Source organism: Camelus ferus, chromosome 7 (genome assembly GCF_009834535.1).
Source record: "Camelus ferus isolate YT-003-E chromosome 7, BCGSAC_Cfer_1.0, whole genome shotgun sequence".
In the NCBI taxonomy this organism is placed as follows: Eukaryota; Metazoa; Chordata; class Mammalia; order Artiodactyla; family Camelidae; genus Camelus; species Camelus ferus.
In genome coordinates, this window is record NC_045702.1 from 49,565,591 (window position 1) to 49,585,239 (window position 19,649).

General features: G+C 36.0%; 1 protein-coding gene and 1 long non-coding RNA gene across 5 annotated transcripts in view; one reads left to right on the top strand and one right to left on the bottom strand.

The window, feature by feature from the left end:
- The window catches only part of HDAC9 (histone deacetylase 9), a 644,065-nt gene that overhangs the window by 96,676 nt on the left and 527,740 nt on the right, over positions 1-19,649 (bottom strand). For both annotated transcript variants that reach the window (XM_032483885.1, XM_006190149.3), the window contains one exon: positions 14,180-14,298. In XM_032483885.1, the coding sequence (XP_032339776.1) occupies positions 14,180-14,298 (119 nt within the window). The remainder of the gene's footprint in view (positions 1-14,179; positions 14,299-19,649) is intronic.
- The window catches only part of LOC116664940, a 45,199-nt gene that overhangs the window by 7,806 nt on the left and 17,744 nt on the right, over positions 1-19,649 (top strand). For all 3 annotated transcript variants that reach the window (XR_004321492.1, XR_004321493.1, XR_004321491.1), the window contains one exon: positions 6,316-6,443. This is a non-coding gene — a long non-coding RNA (uncharacterized LOC116664940). The remainder of the gene's footprint in view (positions 1-6,315; positions 6,444-19,649) is intronic.

Genomic DNA, 19,649 nt, shown 5'->3' on the forward strand with positions numbered 1-19,649 from the left:
TCCCACTTTGTATTGCTCCTTTACTTATCTTTTAACAGAGCAGACCATCATGAGAGAGTAGGGACTGAGGTTTACCTCTCTGTCTTAGCACAGCAGGGTCTAAGTCATTCGTATTAGAGAGTTTTATGCTTTCAATACACAAAGTGACTTTCCAGGAGAGAAGGAAAAAGAGCAGAAATAGGAGGGAGGGAGGGAGGGGGAGGTGGGGGGGGGGGAGAGATGCAGCTCTTTCAGCCAAAAGGGTGAACTTGATAAACTTGGATCCCTATGGTGACGCAAGTCCTGAACATGCCCTGGCCTTGTCTCTCTTTGTTTTCGAGGTCAATTTCTGATACAAACACAGACAGAAAAATATATTTGACCAGTTGAAGCCAGACCACTGGTGAATTTCAACTGTAGCTCTTTTGTAAGTCAAACATTTCTTATCTTCTTTAAGCTTTAGCTTCCTCATCTGTAAAATGGAGATCATAGTAATATTGCCTATCTTATAGTGTTATTATAAAGGTTAAAAAAGAAAATGTAATGTGCTTATTGTAGATTATAAGTGCTTATTAAATGTTTGTAGCTCTTGTTATTCTAGATAAGAGAATTTTAAACCATTCTATTAGTTGGTCCAAATACCTCATTTTACAGATGAGGACTGGAGACAGCAATTCTTTAAACAGATATTTGGTGTCTGAATAAGGACTAGAACACAGGTCTCATAACTTCCTAGTGAATGTACTTTCCAATACACCATTCTAATACTCAGTACGTCTCCTCGTTCCTTTCCCTCTTTCTCTTGATTGTCATATGGATGTAAAAGAAGTAACTAGACCCAGGAAAACTAGAGGTGGAACCTGTGGCTTTGGTTGCAAGTAAAAAGTTACTTAACATTCTGTGCTTCAAGTTTGTTCTTCTCTGAAGTGAGAGTTAATCAAAACAAGATCAGCAGTTAGTTCTCTGTCCCCTACCCTTAGAGGGAACAGATCCATTCACTCAGGGACCTGTTAAGCTATTATAACACCAATGTCCCCATCCTGTGTGGAGGGCGGCTCTCGGGCTACCTCTAGGTGTGTGTTTTAGCTCAAAGATGATGGAACTTCTAAACCTTTGGGTGGTTTATTCTATTGGGACCAAGAGTCATTGCATTTGACTTTCCTCTTGCCAAATACCTGAACAGCACCTCTGGAGGCCGTCACAGGATGAGCTACAGCAGCAGGCACACTGGAAAGAGTAAGAAGCTGGGCTCTTAAACAACCCTGGGCTGTTCCTTTGGCCGGGCACTTATCACTTATTAAGTCTGGTACCCAGTGATTAACTCTTACAGAGCCTGCAGTGGTGTCTCTTCCTAATTGCTGAGACCTCATTTTGCACCCTAGTGTCAAACAGTCCCCCTGAGACTACTGAGTAAAACAGCAGGAAAAGTCCCACTAACCATCACAATCCTTAACAAAATACAGCTCTTAAAGTAGACGACCCTCCTGGAACCATCCCAAGTAGCCCGACATTCCTTTGTTTCCTTTATGCGCTTCATGAGCCTGCTGGTTACTGAAATGAGCTACGTTTAATAAATGTTTCCCTCTGCTGGCTACCTCAACAGTGATGTTAGGCACTCTTCCGTGTGCCTGATTTAGATGACTCCCCTAAAATAGGAAGGAAATATTACGCATAAGGACCATAAGGACAGTGCTGTGGGGAGAAGTCTTTGATAGAAATAATACCTGAGGAAACTGTTTATTTCCAGAGAACTGCAAATAAATGAACAGAGCTGGCAGCACATTTTGAATTTGAGATAAATGATTCTAATGAGATGACTGGATTCTCTACAGTGTACAAATACGTGCTATGAAACCCAGATCAGACTCGCCAGAATATCCTACACTGTTAGAGTTATGTAATGGCTGGCCAGATAAATTAATCCTAAGTGCATTACTAACTAAATTAAATCTGGTCTCTCTGGGCTTAGCTTTGTCTTTTCATCACTAGCTCCGTCTATCCTTTATCTTTCTATTTTCTGTCTTATTGTAAGCTTTGTATCATAGTACTTGCAAAGATAAATTCCCATAGTATTGTTCAAAACAAAACATTTTTTCTTATATTATACTTACTTTATAAAGAAAGTCTGCTTCTGAAAAGCTAATTAGTCACAATGGATGTGGTATAATCCTAGTCAGCACTAGAAATGTTCCCTCAGTTTTATTCCTGATTTCTACCTTAAGTAACATGAAAAGTCTACTTTTTGCACCTAAAAATCTTTTAGATGTTTATGAAAATTCTTACCAAATGAAAAATTTTGCTATTTGTCCCAAATATCATTAGCCTATGCTACCCATATGAGCTTGGCTAGACTAACTCTTCGTTATGTGGATGTCTGGGAGATTCATTCCACCAACACATGTGATCTCCCAAAATCTATGGACTCGTGCATTTTATTAACAACTACTAATTATTGCTCTTTTCATCTATTAATTAGTTTGAATCATTTAAAAGCCAGATAGTTACATTTTGTTATCAAAACACAGTTTCAGAACTGTTCAACTCCCATAACAGTATGCTGTGCAGGCGTTAAACTTGTAATCCAAAACACTTTCAAGGGACATGAAAAATTTAAGTCTGTCTAATATCAGATAAGATTTGTTGAAGGCCTACTAAATATTAGTCTTTAGGTTGAAAAATGGGCTATCTTAATTAATCTTCACAAACCTCTGAAATAATCCTATTTGCAGATGAGGAAATTGAGTCTCACTAAGGTAAAGTAAGTTGTCCAATGTCATACAGTAAGAGAAGTGGCAGAACCAAGAGCTGGTTCTAGAATGTGATACTCCAGAGCTTTTTCTGAACCTCTATCTAATATTGCCTGGTAGGCTGGTTAATGTAATGTTTGTTGCACAACATGGATGCTTATGAAAATACCCTGAGTATACACTATGCACCAAACTTTTCAAGTAAAAGAAAAAGAAAATAGGTTGATTTTGCAGAATTAAAGACATTTTAAAGTTAGGTCACTTGATTTTTTTTAAAGAGAATAATAATCCAGTAAATGAAAATCAGTAAATATCTTTTGAGTCTGGACAATGATATTTTGGTGATATTTTAGGCCTGGGGATACACAGTAGTTAAGAACACAATAGCTTCAAATTGCACAATTTTAGCAAATAGTGATAGGGAAAGTGATACAGGATGATGGGGCCAGGGGTGGACACAGTGGTCAGGGAAAAACTGAGAGGGTAATATCTGAGCTGAGAAAACAGCCAGGGGACACTGAAGGAGAGTGCTCCAGACAGGACTGTCCCACGCACAGACCTGACAGGAGTCTGGCCAGTTAGAGTGATGAGAAGATTTGCAAGTCTGGAGCATAATGAACAAAGAGGAGGACCAAGGAGAATAAGGGTGACCTAGAGAGTGGAAGGAGGTCATTTCCAGTAAGGAGTGCAAATTGTATTATAGTTACAGAAGAGAATATTTAGCATAGGGGTGATCTGCAATAAGCAGTCAATAATTTGGTAAGATAATTTCTGAAACAGACAGCGCCTCCAGTTTATAGACAAATTCTATCAAAACAGAGAAAAGAGAGAAAGAGCAGGGAATGAAGACCTTACTATACATTCACATCGTTACATATGACTCCATCTAAGCCATTCCTGAATAAAGGTTGAACATTAGAGAAGCATGCAGCAATCAAAGCAGAGGTTTACAAACTGATGCTCATAACCCCAGGCATTTCTGTTTTGCTTCCACATTAAAAATAAACATCTACTTGTTTTGTACAGGTGACTCATTTAGATTGAAAAATTTCACACATTAAAAATTGGAAGAAATGATAGAAGGAGATAAATATGAGCTTATAATCTGGTTAGATATGTACAATTCCTTATGGAACAAGCTGGTACTAAGATTTGGAGACAGGGTGAAGGTCAGGGAAGGGATGAAGAAACTTCTTTATAAGAAGTACTGCATTTTAAAAACAATTTGAAAGAACATTATGCTTCTCTGTCTCATCACGTTTCATATTGTTTGATTGACAATACATCAGATTCTGAGATCAGGAGGAAGTGTATTTCTACAGTACTCTTTCTACAAGGGACCTGGTGGAGTTCACAGAACTCTACTGAGTGACAACAGGTTACTTAGGTGAAGAGATAAAGGGAAGTCTCTGGCAGTGACTCTTGGTCTGAAAATACCTGAAGAAGATATTGGGCAGAGGAATCACAAGAGCTTGTGTGAAGCTCATTTAAACCTCACGATAACCCTGAAAGGCAGGGTTATTTCCAACTGGCAGATGGAAAACCAGAGGCTCAGAAAAGTTAAGTTGCTTCAAGTCACCCAGCCCATAGGGGCATGCTGGAACTGGAATCATAAGAGCTTGTGTGAAAAGAACTGCCACAATGTCTAGTGACTTATCTGTGACCATGAGCCCCAGTATCACCTGGGACAAACCTGGAGGTTCTACTGAAAAAAGGTCAGGGAAAGGAAGAGCTATGTGGGACTCCAGCCATCTCCCTGCCAAAAGCAACAAAAATAACTGCTTATTTCAGATGTTTTAAAATATCTTTAAAGATTTAAATATGTCAAACATTTAAAAATAACTAAATATTTAGAATTTATTTTCAAATAAGAATACAAATGTTGTTTTGACATAAGAATTCTGAACCTGGCTTACTTGTAAGAAAACAGCAGTATCACCAAACTTAATGGGCACAATATCACTGGTATCTTGTCACACTTAGAGCACTACATATTGCAAAGCATCTTTTAGTTCATTACCTCATCCAATTCTCATAACAGTCCTATGCTTAGTCAAAACAAATACAATTGGTCTTACTTCTGTTTGAGAGACAAGACGATCAAGTTACAGAAAAGTGAACTGGTTGCCAGTTAGACCCAAACTATAGATCAACCAGTTGCAAATCCTGTATCCTTTATGTAACTAGCCCAGTGATTCTCAAAGTGCGATCCCTAGACCAGGAATATCAGCGTTCACCTGGGAACTTGTTTGAAATGCAAACTGCAGGCCCTACCCCAGACCAAAGGAATCAGAAATTCTAGGAGTGGGGCCAGCACACCTAACCAGTCCTCCGGTGACACTGACACCTGCTAGCTCAGAAACCTTGATCCTAGACCATAGTGATTCTCTGGTCCATGAGAATAGTGTGAGGAAAACCTCCTGCAGGAGGAAGTACACATTCATTCCTTGTAATTTCCTTGATAACTACCTCACATGTGCTAGCAGACAGCTATCAGTCACACAGCTGTGCCCACACACTTACACCATGGCACCCACCTATGATATGACTTAATAAATCGTATGACTAACTGATCCTTCTCTGTATTGATTTGATTTGTAAAATGAGTTGGAAACCAATTATTTTACCTAGAGCGAGCATCACAGTAAAGGGTCAGAGCCTATGGTCACATAGACTTCAGGCCATGAAAGAACGATTTTTGGTCTGAGTTAAAAGCAAACACATTAAAAGAATCCACTACATAAAATTTCTCCTTGATAATATTTTTGTTTGTTTTGTATTACATTGTTATTTTACTTTTTCAAGATTCTTCTCAATCACTGGAAGCCTGTAGAGAAAATAGACAATGGAAATCTAAGCTGTAATTTTAATAAGGACTTTGGCTAGGATTTTTAAAACAACATCTCAAAAAGTAAAATACTCTATTTCATTGAATCTAAGATGTTATCAATTATAGGACAAAATTATTGTGACGATTTAAAAAACACACTATGTGAATTAAAAAAAAAAAAACATTGCCAACCCAACAATGAAACTTCATCAGATACAAAAGGAATTCTAATTCAGACATGTTAAAGTGTGAAAAAGTGTATCTTAGTATCAATGAAATATTGTACACATCTTACTGTACAGTTACTGCTGGCATCCTTCTTCAGGATCTTATGTATTTTCTTTTCAAAAGCAATGTTGATCTGGCCCCAGTTATAGTAATTTTGCTCTTCAAAGTTAAGCAGAAGTCATACTAGCCTATGGATTATTTCATGACATTAGTAACTAAGCACTGCAAATGGAAAATACTCTTCTACAATCTGGTATCTGAGTTGTCATGTGGTGTAAGGAAACAGGCAATTGAGAGAGAAAATTAAGGCAAGGTAACAGGAAAACAGAGCACTCACTGAATAAATCTTTTGCCTGTCATTGAAAAATAAAATCATCCCCAAATCTAAGATCTGTAATTTTTTTACACGCTGACATTTTTCCTTCTTAATTAGCTATGTTGCTTCTTTATGTTGACATAAAAGGAAACTATGTTGCATAAGATGTCAATGAATATAAATGTCCTGTAAACCCACTTCCCTCGTCTTTGCAGGGGGCAATGTATTTGCTTAAGAGCACAACAAAGAGACCCACTGGCAGGCAGCTGAAGACTCAATAAGTCCTTGACTAGTTCTTGCACAGAACGCTCCATGAAAAACAGTGCACATGGTCTGCAAACTGGTAAGCTCCCATATACTGGAAGAGCTCTGCTGACTTTTTCAACATGGACAATTTTATTTAAATAAGAAAATTTTTGTTGGGAAAATTTCATTTTCTTTCCTATATTTTCACAATTCAGAATGAGCTTCTACAGTAATTAAAAACTCTATTTATTTATCTGGGATATTTTTAATAACCCAATGAGCCAAGTGGAAAGTATGCTGAGCTGGAAGTTAAAGGACATGAGATCAAGTTGTGGTTTTGTTATTCCTCACCTCTGTGACTTTGAGCAAGTTGCTTGATTTTTCTGTCACTTGTTTTAAATTTGGAAGTTTAAATGAGTGCTAAATCTTTAGTGATTTCAGGGTACCAAAAAAAAAAGTGTTTTGTATATATTATCTCATTTCATCATAAAAATGAAATGAAACGATACAGGGAAGTACTGAGCAGTGCCCAGCACAGAGTAAACACTCACTGATTTCCAGAAGGTATTATTATTCTATCATCAATAACAACAACAACGCTGCCAGAATGAAATCAATGCTCCCTTCCCAGTTAAGAAATCAATCAAGAGGTTGAAACGACATTCCTGTGGTCGTTCTAAGGGCCCAGCCCAGGATTACGACTTGTCTACTGGATGACCAGACTGCCTTCAACCTCAGAGCCATGGTGCCCTCCACACTCACTCACAACACAGCCTGTCAGATTGGCTTAGAGTAGAAAATCATCTTTCCAATTTAAACTGGATTCCAAAGTACTGCTTGAAAACATCTTAAAATAATAATATTTTTATCTCTTTGTCACCTGATTTTTAGCCCATCTTATCCTTAAAGTTTGGATTAGACTTGAAGAATTTTAGTACCCAATAACATCCTCTCTGCCAATTTTAACTTGAAAGGAATGTGTGTCTATACAAACGGCAAAGAGAAGAGGAAAGATTAGTTGTGTGGGTGTATGTGTTTGCGAGAGACAAGGGACATAGACCGTGGTCTGAGAAATAGTTATGGAAGGCATTCTTTTCTTTATTTAGCTGCCTCCCTCCATGTATTTAAGTTTTATATACTGAAAAAGAGACAGACTCCCAAACTGACTAAAAAAGTAAGGTAACAACCATGCAAGAGGAGACTTGTGAAAGGATGTTCACTTCGACACTGTTCATAGTAGTGACAACCTGGACCTTAAAGTTCCACTAATAGGAAGACACAGTACACTATAGTATATGTCCATAATGGCCCACCACAGGGAAATTAAAAGAATATTCATGAGCATATATCAAAATAAAGATATTAAAAGCAAAAAAAAAAAAGCAATTTCCATAATCAATATGTACTGAATAACAATGTATACTTAACTTTTGCTAGATATGGTAAATTAAAAACCAGATCCACTAAAATAATACTGATGTGTGTGGTGTGTGTGTGTGTCTGTGTGTGTGTGTGTGTACTGGAAAGTACACAAATTAGGACAGTGGTTAAGAGGGGAACAGGAATAAGACTTAGAGACAGTGATTCAGAGATTAAAGGGGAGTCCATATTTATCTGCAGTTTTTATTTCTTTTATAAACAGAAGACTTGAAACAAATACAGTAAAAAACTTGGCTGCTGCTAATTCTAAATGGTGGAAGTAATAAAGTCTGTTATATAATTCTTTGTATTATACTTCATCTTTTAAATTATCCCAAATTAAAAAAAAATTTTGAGTGGTTATACTATTTTGAACAAAATTTCTGTATTTCCAGATTATGATAGTTTATTCTCTCTAAATAATGACACATCAATGTACAAATCCTTGATATAAAGCTTAATAATTATTCATGTGTCAGTGTGACTTACAGTTACAAGGCATGAAGATTAGCTTGCATTTAAAAGACATACCTGAAGTTTGTTTTATAGGTAAGAGATCTTTGGAAAAACTGAACATTCTTTTTTTTTTTCTTCAGTGTTTGCTTCAAACATAAAACACTATATAACAATAACTATGCCAGACATAACGTGAGAAATTAGCAAACAGAAAGAGACAAACTATTCTCTGTCTCAAGGTAAAGACTGTGTGTGTGTGTGTGTGTGTGTGTGTGTGTGTGTGAAGTGAAGCCTATGGACCCCTTCTCAGAATGTTTTAAAATGTATACAATAAAGTACATAGATAAGAAAAGAAACTACAATATTGAAAAGAGCTACCAAAATACGGACACAATATATCTAATTCTATATTACTGCATCAAAGAACTAACTGAGCGGCAGTTCTGATATATACCATCACTTCTAAGTAATGACAAGAGTAACTGATCACTGGAAATATCTCCACAACAGTATATTGATAATGAAAACAGTTATCATTTCTATTGGTGACAAGGTTACCTGTTTTACTGATAATGTTATGGTTTGTTGCCTACATTTACAATGGGAGGAAACACATTCCTAAATTCATACAGCTAATAAAGGGCAAGATTAGTAAAAGTATCAATGTAATTTTTTTCCATCCAGGTTTATAAGCCCTATGAGTTCTATCCATGGACTTCTGAAAAGTCTGTGGGCTCAAATTAAAGAATCTCTGAGATAGGAAAATACCCACCATCCATTCACCTACCTTCACTTCTAAACTATTGCTTAAATGTGCTGCAGGTCAGAAAATTATCTAGATAATCAAGTACTCTAGTTAATATTTGTAAAGAATTAAGCAGAATCTCACTAAGGGCAAGAAGGCAGGTCTCTGTAAGTGGATCTTCTCCATCTATTTTTGCATTTTGGAAGTTCTTCTCTTTACTTTCTAATTCTTAACTGTGCTTCAGATAGTTTGGTTGCTAAAAAAGAGCATTGCTAGATAATTTATTCTGCATCAACATATTAATGTCAAGATCCAAGCACACCTCAATATACCAAGACAAAGTGCACAGCTTTAAGACAGCCAGGGCCTGAGGTATCCTCATCACAAAATAATGATGCTTCATTTTTTAAAAAAGCATTGTACCTTCATTAAAAACAAGCAAACCTAATTATCCACCCCCCCCACCAAAAAAAAACTATCACCTAGGAGGAAACCTACCTAAGGAGGCAAAAGATCTGTAATCTGAAAACTGTAAGACACTGATGAAAGAAATTGAAGAGGACACAAACAGATGGAAAGATATACCATGTTCTTGGATTGGAAGAATCAATATTATTAAAATGATAGTACTACCCAAGGGAGTCTACCGATTCATTGTAATCCCTATTAAATTACCAATGGCATTTTTCACAGAACTGGAATAAATAATTTTTAAATTTGTATGAAAACACCAAAGAGTGTGAATATCCAAAACAACCTTGAGAAAGAAGAACACAGCTGGAGGAATCACACTCCCTGACTAGACTGTACTACAAAGCTACAGTAAACAAAAGAGCATGGTACTGGCACAAATGCAGACATACAGATAAATGGAACAGGATAGAAAGCACATAAATAAACCCATGCACTTATGATCAATTAATCTATCACAAAGGCAAGAATATACAATGGAGAAAAGATAATCTTTTCAATAAGTGGTTCTGGGAAAATGGGACAGTTACATGTAAAAGAATGAAATCAAAACATTCTCTAAGACCACATACTAAAATAAACTCAAAATGGACTAGGAATCTAAATTTAAGACCAGATACTATGAAACTTCTAGAACTCATAGAGGAAAATATAGGCAGATCAGTCTTTTACATAAATTAAAGCAGTATTTTCTTAAAACTATCTCTTAAAGTAAAGCCATGGACATTCTAAGGTAGGAAAAGAATCACCAGTGAGGGAAAAACAAGAAAAAAAATGTACTTAGTTTTGGCTCAGTCTGCCTTCAACAATGGGGACAAATAAAATGTGTAGGCAGAGGACACTCAACCACACCCTTGAATACACATGAGGGAAGCACATACATCAACCACTAGCAGATGAAGTAGATTAACGTAGCCTCACATGTTTAAGGAAGTTGTTTTTTGGCACTTATTTGTTGACTGATTTGGTACTCAGTTTCTTAGATATTTCTGGAGGATTGACAATTCAAGGAATTTTTGTCCTTCCCTAAGAATAATTCATAACTGAGAACAAATTTATTTATACATGTACGTGCCCCACAAGAGTGTTGCTCCCTGACAGACACATACTCACAGTGTGGGGAAGAGGGGGAAGGAATGAGAAGACCACTAAAAAGGATAAATCATTCTATCAAGAAAAAGATGGTAATTCAAGACCCTAAGATATGTTATTTGATTTTTTCCCAACTATTATCTATTCTTTATTTGTCAAAATAACACTTGTGCATTTGCTGAGGGAAATGGTTTCTATCTAGAGGACTATAAAACCACTCCATGTTTATTTTTTAAAAACATTTTTTTAATCACACATGGCTACCATCTCACAAAAAAATCATCCTGCAGTGATTTCTGCTTTTTTTTCCAAAGAAAGGACAATTCTCATCCACATGATAAAAGTAATTTGCATGTATGAGTTCACTACCTGAAGCCATACAAAGTAGAAAATAAACAAATACGTTAAAAAGGAAGAAAAAATGTTTGTTGTAAAATGAATGTGAACTAAAGAATTTTTTTTAACGGTGACAACACTGTTAAGCAACACTGTTAAGAGGGTCCTGCAATATGGTGAATCAATTTTATTGTCTGAATATGGCACTTAGTTGTCATGCCAACCTTCTTAAACTGTAACCTGAAGACAATAAGATCCAAATGAGAGTATTTAAAAAGGTAAACTGATAACTTCAAGGTAGTTTGATGTAAGGTTTAGAGTAGAACACAAAGATACTTATTCCTTTCAGCTTGGACCTTAATCCTGGTTGTTAACTGAAAGAACAGTATAGATTTCAAATAACTAATTCAGATAATTTATTTAAAAATTCAGCACAAGCAAATCTGAATATTCTTATTATAGTCTCACAGTAGAGAACACATAATATGTAAAGAAATGAGAGGAGAAAAGAGGAAAGAAGAGAAACAGTCTTAGCCAAGAATCAACTTTAATTTTAAATCACCTCCATATTTAAGCTGAGACTTTTGTCATAGTACCAATCAATTCTTAAAAAAAAAAAAAAAAAACGAGAGAGAGAGCTTAAAAGATGTTTAAAAACAAATAAAAACATTTGTTAGCTTGACTTAATTTATCTTCTCCTTTCAGAGTTATCAAACAAAAATTTTAAGAGGATTTATTCAATGTGCTAAGACAATAAAATTTTAGCATCTCTGACAAGATAGTATTCTCAAACCACTCTCTAAATTCCTTAAACATTCTACTTGGGGCAGGGGTGAGTTTTGCAGAAACGGGAAAAACATTAGAAAAGGAATTTGTTTCTTTAATTTCTATCTACTTTTTACTTCAGGTTTTAGCCCATTTCTAGCAGCATTTTGGGACTCTCCTCAAATGCAGAATGACTTCTGGACCAATGTTAATTGCCTGTCCAGACCAAAAGCAATATAAATGTATCCGCCAGGTGGTTAGAAAGACAAAAGAAAGAAAAAAAAAAGAGAGACCCAAGCATGAGCTATTTGGGGAATAACTATACAGTGTTTCAGTAATCCTAACTTCTGCCCAGTTATTGTGGAAGAATCTCTAGAAAATAAAGCTGGCAAACTCAGGCCTGCATGAGATGATATATACAAACAGTTGCTCAGATACGATGTTCTGTTGTTTTTCATTTAAATATCATGGGACTAGTCAGTATCTGTCACAGACTGCTTGTGGAGTTAAAGGTCTCGGGCACCAAAATGGGCTTGGTAGTGTGCATATGATTTCTCCATTCTCATGCATTTTATGAAACATTTTTCTTCTTGGAAAAAATCCAGTAAAAGCCTTACACAACTTCATCTAACTATAAATTCAGAGTAAGCACTTTGGTTTTAACCCCAGTTATTTCAGATGGTAAAATAAATCCATTTTCTCATCTATGAAATATGTGAACTGTTTTAGATAGCCTCTATTACAACCTCTTTGGATTCAAACATTTCCTCTCTTCATTGTACATCTCTTCCCTAAACTGTAAATACTCAACAAACAGTCAATGATTAAATCATTTAAAATTCATGTCTGTCTGTTTTTCTTAGGAAACAAGTCACCTAGTAAGGAAGCAAGGATCTGCTGAATAGAAAGACACAGAACTAAAGAAACTGATAAGGAGGAATAAGGGCCTGGAGGGATTATAGATAAACTTATTGTGGGATAGAAAAAAATGAAGAGCTTCCCCTCAAATGACAAAAAAAAAAACAACACAACGGAGGTCCTGGTGTATATACTAAAGCCAACAAGAGGCTGAGACTTCCAAGATGATATTTGAGATATGAGTTTGAATTTGACTTGGCAAAAAATTGAACAAATAAACAAGCAAACAAAAAGATTAGTTCCTTCCAGCCAGTTCTGAGAAATGGACTTGTTACAACTTTTCCCCTTGGCAGGGAGAAAGACTCAAATACAGACATTCCTCCGTCCTGAGGGAGATTATTGGATTTAATGGCAAGGGACACCTTTTCTACATTTCTGTCTTTGCTCCATGTGTTTTCTATTGTTTGGGTTTATCTCAATTTAGGGTACAAGTTTTTTTTCCCTTTATTTAGTCTAAACTAATTCTCCAGTCTTGACCCAAATGAGGTTTATCTGCAGTGCAAAGACTGACTTCCATTTGAGTGGAATTCCATGAAGAAAGAAAAAGGATAATAAAGACATTTGATATGACCAAACATCTCTCTATACACTTTTACCAAAATTGCAAATTATGCTTTATTTGTGTTTGTGGAGTTGCCTCTTAATATATTTTCAACAGACAACAAGGCACCAAGAACACTGGGTAAAAAATAGACGTTAAAAATAGCTACTACCTAATAGTGTTACTGGAAGAATTAGAGTGCAGAACATTCTCTCACATGAGAAGCCAATTTTAAACAAAGGTTGGCATAATACTGGTTCTTTGGTTCTTTTCAAATTAATAAAACACACTTGCTCCAAACTCATCTCTCTTACTTTAAACTATTTGGGTTGTTTTTGATTTGTTTCTTCTCAACCTCCATTAAAATACACAATAGTGTATCCTATTCTTAGTGTAATTTTACTTTTTTCCTTCTATTTTTATAGAAATCCAGAGTGCAGGAATACGTTTGCATGCGTGGGCTACACGTATGCCTTGTTTTCATACTTGGAGAGCACAGAAGTTCTTCTTAAAGAAAGCCTCTTTCTAGTCATGTTCCATTAGGTCATAGTTATTCAAATGCAATATAACACAAAATTCATTTGTTCATTTGATGTCTAGTTGCTAAGGAACACAGTCAAAAAGTGAATCTTTGCAATATGACAGAAGACTAGCAGTGTTGCCCAGAGGCATGTGCAGAGCGTCTGAGCAGGGGGACTACACTCTTGTGTTCAAACCCAGAAGAGCACAGTGCTATTGGGAGCAGCTACTTTTACCCCATGCCCAATGAAAGACAAGCAGTGACTTCCATTCTACGTGCAAAAGCCCAGTAGCTTTTCTAGACTCACAACCTCTCAAGTCATTTAACGTATTTTAAACAGAAGCTCAACCATTTCTGCCTTTAAGTAGCAAAACAAAACTCCTGAAAAACATAAAGGTTCTGAAATGTCCCTTCAAGTCCATCGAAGGAAATGGTTCAACTTTGGTTTTCTTAAAGGTCAATTTTTACAGAGGGGTGAATCTGACAGAGCAGTAAACACCATCTGAATCATTTTTCAAAGTCTCACCTAAGTTTACTATATACATAGAAAAAGTGCTGTCTATTACTTACATTTTGCTGTCACTTTGTAGCCTCCCAGAGGAGGGGCGTGGCCTTCTAATGCGTCAAATCCAGCAGAAACCAGGACCATATCTGGATCAAACTCTTGGGCCACAGGCTTCACGACAGTCCTGCATAGTAAAAAAGCAATCAGTTACACATGGGAATGGCAGATACCTTTAAAAAACTGTGCAGTGGAAACGACTTGGCACAACCTCAAGAACGTCCCAAGAATAAAGGAAAGGGGAAAAGAAAACACTATTTGAATGGATCAGAAACTTATCATTTCCTTAATACTGAATCACTGTTATTTTAGCATCCCAATTCAGTCTTTTTTCATCTTTTTTCCTCCAAATTAAAAAAAAAAAAAGCTTTGCAGGTACATTCTAAAGCCCATCATATTACATGAACATCTGTGGCTGTTTTATCCCACTGCCTATAAAAAACTGCTTCTTCCAAGGGAGTGACTAATGTTTTACAGAGGAGAGTCGAAGCTTTACTGAAAACCCGGCTTGCTCCAGTTAGTGAGAACTTGGTGTAAATTTGAACTATAAATTTCTTTTGGGAAAAAGTTGCTTTTCCAACTTTTTTTAAGAAACATTTTAAAATATTTGTCATGGTAGGGGGTGACTCTTGCAAAGGGAAAACACAAAATTCCTTTAATAGAATCCAGACTAGAATGTTAAGTGAGTCCAAGGTCAGAGACACCAGGAATGCCGCAGCCTCACCCAGGACAGCAACCCCTGCTGGCCCCACTCACACACTTCAGCCTCCGCAGGCCCCCCAACACCTTTCTCCTCAGTGCTAGATTTGAGAGAGAATGACTAACAAATGCTAATGGACTTTATAAAAATCAAAATGGTCTTTTAATCCAGGCTTCAGTGTGCCTTCATTTAAATTCAAACTTTCAAAGACAATTTAATGAAATGGGGATAGTTCACACTATAGTGAATTTAAAAAGTAGTAAGCTCTCTATTGTGTGTTTGGGAGAAATAACTAAACCAAGTATTAAAACAGCTATCCTTGAAAAGTGGCATAATTAAATTCTTTTGATTTTTTATATTTGCTAATTTCCCAGATTTTTTACAGTGACCACGTATTAGTTTTACACTTAACTTCTATGCATGTAAACAAGAAGTTATTCAAGTTTCAAAATATAAAAAAAAAAATACTTATTTGAAATTTACCTACGTGGAGATATAAATGAATTAAATGTTTTTTGTAACTCCACTGTCATAAAAGTATAAGTTTAATCCTTCATATCATAAATGTACATGTAAGTGACTTCCATGTAGTCCTTCCAACAAATGGAAAGTCATTTATATCTGAATTGGCCCATCAGTGTAACTAAGTGAAAACCTAATTTTGTTTACCATGTACAGTATCATTACTTTATGGTTCAATAAGATTATCAGGAGAGGTATCTTCAATTCTTTTCCTCCTAATAATACCAACAATTTTCATGAAAAGTATCACATGTTATGCATTCACTACATTTCATATGAGTGAAATAGTCATGTGACATACGTTGTTGGAATATTAGATGTTGGAACAAATTGCCTCAAGGAATCAAGAGTGTTTTATCAAGGTATTCCATCTATTTAGCTTGATTAAGCCTAGGTACAACCTTAGAGAACAAACATTACTCTTAGGAAAACATGTAGGTAGATGATTGAACAATGTTGTCCAATCATATGCATTATAGTAACCAATTTTCCATGTTCTTCTCCTCTCTTTGGAAGGTTTCTCCCCCTACTCTGCCTTCTCCCCTGACTGAAGAGTAAACATCCCTCAAGGTAGAGTTCACTTACTACCTTCTCCATGAAGGCTTCTCTCTACATATGGACATTAAATGCATATATGCATATATTCTTGAAGAACAAAGACAGGACAGGAGACAAGGACTGCCAACATAATTTTAGAATATGGAAAACTTAGAGACGATCTACAGAGGGGAAAGCTGAAACATACGTGTAAACCTACACAGAGGAAGCCACAAAAAGCAAGGTGACATTTCTCTCTTCCTGGAGAAACAAACTGGCCAAAGAGAAAATACAGAGAGACTGACATCTGTGAGTCACTGAGACTAACAGTCAGGTTTTCCCTCTATCTTCCTGTAGTGAACTCACCAGTCAAAAAGCCCCACTCAGTCATACAGAGCTCCCACTTTTCTTTGCAGTGCCCCTTTCCTAAATATGATGGACAGTGTGACGACAGTTTCTAGCATGAAAGGCAACAAAAGTAACATGCAAATAAATAAACAAAGAGAACTCAGAAAACAAGAGAAAATGCAGGGAAGAGACTACGATTACAGAAATTTGGATTATCTTCAAAGACATAAGCTACTACATCTATGAAATGAAAAGAGAGTGCTATAAAAAAAAAGAAGAAATAGCAAACAAAATATGTAGTAGATTGTTTAGAAGATAAAGTTGACTAAGTTCTCTCAGAATGCACACACAAAACAGACATAAGAAAAACTGGCAGGAAACTGAAAAGAACCATTTAGGAAATCAACATATGAAGGAAAGTCTAAGGGAAAATTTATAAACTTAGAATCTCTTATACACCCACACTGCAAAACTGAAGAGTAGAATAATAGAGTTTCAGACATTCAGAATCTCAACAACAAAAAGATACTATCTCATCAAAGGAAGGTACTGGGTGATACACTCCAGCAAAATGAAGGCATAAACTACAAAAGGGAAAGAGACACAAACCATTCCCTCCAACCAAACATTTCTATAAATGTCCATTTTTGTCAAAAGTTTTAAAAAGTTACTCTAGCCTTAGAATAAGATAGTAGGAATTTGGTCTGCACCTGGAAATTTGGTATGGACTGGAGTAGATTTTTATTCCAATGCAACTATTTTGTTAGTGAAGACCTTATCCACTTACAGAGGAAATATGTCTATTTAAGCCACATATCTCCAAATATACAGAATCCATTAGTACCTGTCTGAAGCAACTACTACAATTTGTTATGTATGTTATTCCTGAATTCACAAACATGGTTCTATAATTTAATATAGGCTTTCAAAATGCTCTATCTTACTGGACTAATCCTATGCATTTGAATTCACTCCAGAAAATAAGGAAAAAATGGAAAACTTAGGGGAAAAAATCACTTGATAAACTCCTTTGACTTAAAAATATACATGCTTAGAGCTGTTGTCAGAGAGGTAGTTGTTTGTTGAGTGAATTAGTGATGCATGATTCTAAGGGTTATATGATGCTATGCTACAATATATTCTGGGTATTGAAGAACTGTATGATAACAGATGCTTATTGGTGGTGATATTGATTAGGTTCATTCATTCATTTTAGTATGTATGTATTGAGTGTCTAGTATGTTGCAAGCACTGTTTTGGCTTAAAGATGTGTGACATTTTGAACTGAATCATTTATTTTCCTATTGTTGGCATTAGACTCTTTCATGCTCAGTTTTCTGATAAACTAAGATGTAACAGACCTCTTTACTGTGGCAAATATTTTAGCAATATACATGGAAGTGTCTACACTCTTCTATTTATGTCCATCTAGACTGATTTTTATTCAAAAGAACTATCATGTCTGAAAGATTGAAAAACAGTTGGGAGTAATCAATGAGTGTGAAAAATAGTATAATTTTTCTTAAATAGAACAAACCCTCAAAGGCATTCATTTAACATTTTATCTGAATTGGGTTTTCTGGTAAAAGACAGCATAAAAACATATGTGTTAGTCCCTCATTTTTTCCAGTATCTCACTTAAAATTATAAGAATAGATATATGAATTTATCAAGGTTTTAAATACCTATCAGGTAAACAGACACAGAAAAAAACTTCAGATCTATGTGTATGTATGGGTTACTTTGTATTTCCTAAAAGCAATGACAGAGTACAGTTAGTATCAATCTCCAGTGAAAGGATCCAGGGATCCTTGGAGAAGTGGCTGATGCCAGGAGTGTGTCAGGGGACATACAAGGTATTTCTGGAGCATCTTCTGGTGACAGAAAACAATGAAATACTCAAAGAGACAGGGACATGTCAGTAGGGCACATAAGCCAAGGTGAAAGAGCTCCAACGGCCAAAGCTGGAACACTCTGAGGAACAAAATAAATGACGGTACTGGATTATGATCCACAGATTCAAGTTAAGTATCCAAGAGTCCTCACAGAGATAAGAAGACAACAGAATAAACAGAGAAAAGAAGAAATAGATCAGCCTTACAGAAAACTTTTAAGTAATAAGCATAGAATTAAAGAAAACAGAAAATCACCATATGAACAAGACATTATTGCAATAAAGTGATCAAAGTTAACATCTCTAGTGGTAAGATGCTGATTGATCCTCCCTGAGATAGGCAGATCCGTTCTGTATTCTTCCTAAAAACACAGAACCTCAAATCTAATGATCTAATGATGAAAAAACATCAGACAAACCCAAACTGAGGGACATTTGACAAAATAACCAGTACACTTTGACAGTCATGGCCAGGAGAGACTAAGGACTTCCTACAGACTAGAGGAGACTAAAGAGACATGACATCTAAGCACAATGCGAGGCTCTCACTTGGATCCTGGAACAGAAAAAGGGCACTAGTGAGAAAACTGCAGACCGTGTACAATCTGTAGCTTAGCTAACAGTATCATACAAATATTAATTTCTTAACTTTGATAATTGTACTACGGTTATGTAAGTTTTTAACATTAGGGGAAGCTGAGTGTTGGGCATACAACTCTGCCGTTCTTACAACTTTTCTATAAATCCAATAGTATTTCAAATTAAAATGTTACCAAGTAGCAGAATCCAAATAAATAAATAAATAAATAAATAAATAAATGGATGTATAACAGAAAGAGAGAATAGGAGAGTTGTCAACAAAGATATTTTAAACAAATTTCCAGAAAAGGGAAATCAACTGGGTGTGTACCAAAAAAAGGAAACAAAAAAGAAGGCTACCACTGAAGAGATGGGAGACACTTTACCCAATGGAACTCTGCTGAAGAAACAGGTATGGTGGAAGGGAAAAAAAAGGCAGGACTGAAAACAAGTAATTTTAAAATGCTGGTTGGTTAAGAAGAACAGGACTACATTCCAACAACTTAATTACCTTTCCTCTATGCCAGCAACCAGTGTTTAATCCCAGGCAGAACATTCAGATCATTCTTTCTTAAGAAAAGGATGCATCTGGAGAAAGCCAAGTCTTCTAGTGTGGACACTGTTGCCCCAAAATACAGTCAGTCAGGGAGATTCAGAGACCACGAGCCATCTTCTGGAATGCTAACCCTAAGTGGGATTGGCAGGACCATACCTCTCTCCCACACCAGCTGACACAGAGTTCCCAATTGACTCATTTACACAACCACATGGAAAACCGACACCAGTTACTACTTTCATAAATCAATGCCAAAGTAGGAATTTCCTGGCATATAAGGAGACCAAGTAGCATGAAGAAAAAAGATTAAAATAAACATAAACAATTCTGGACAAAACAGAG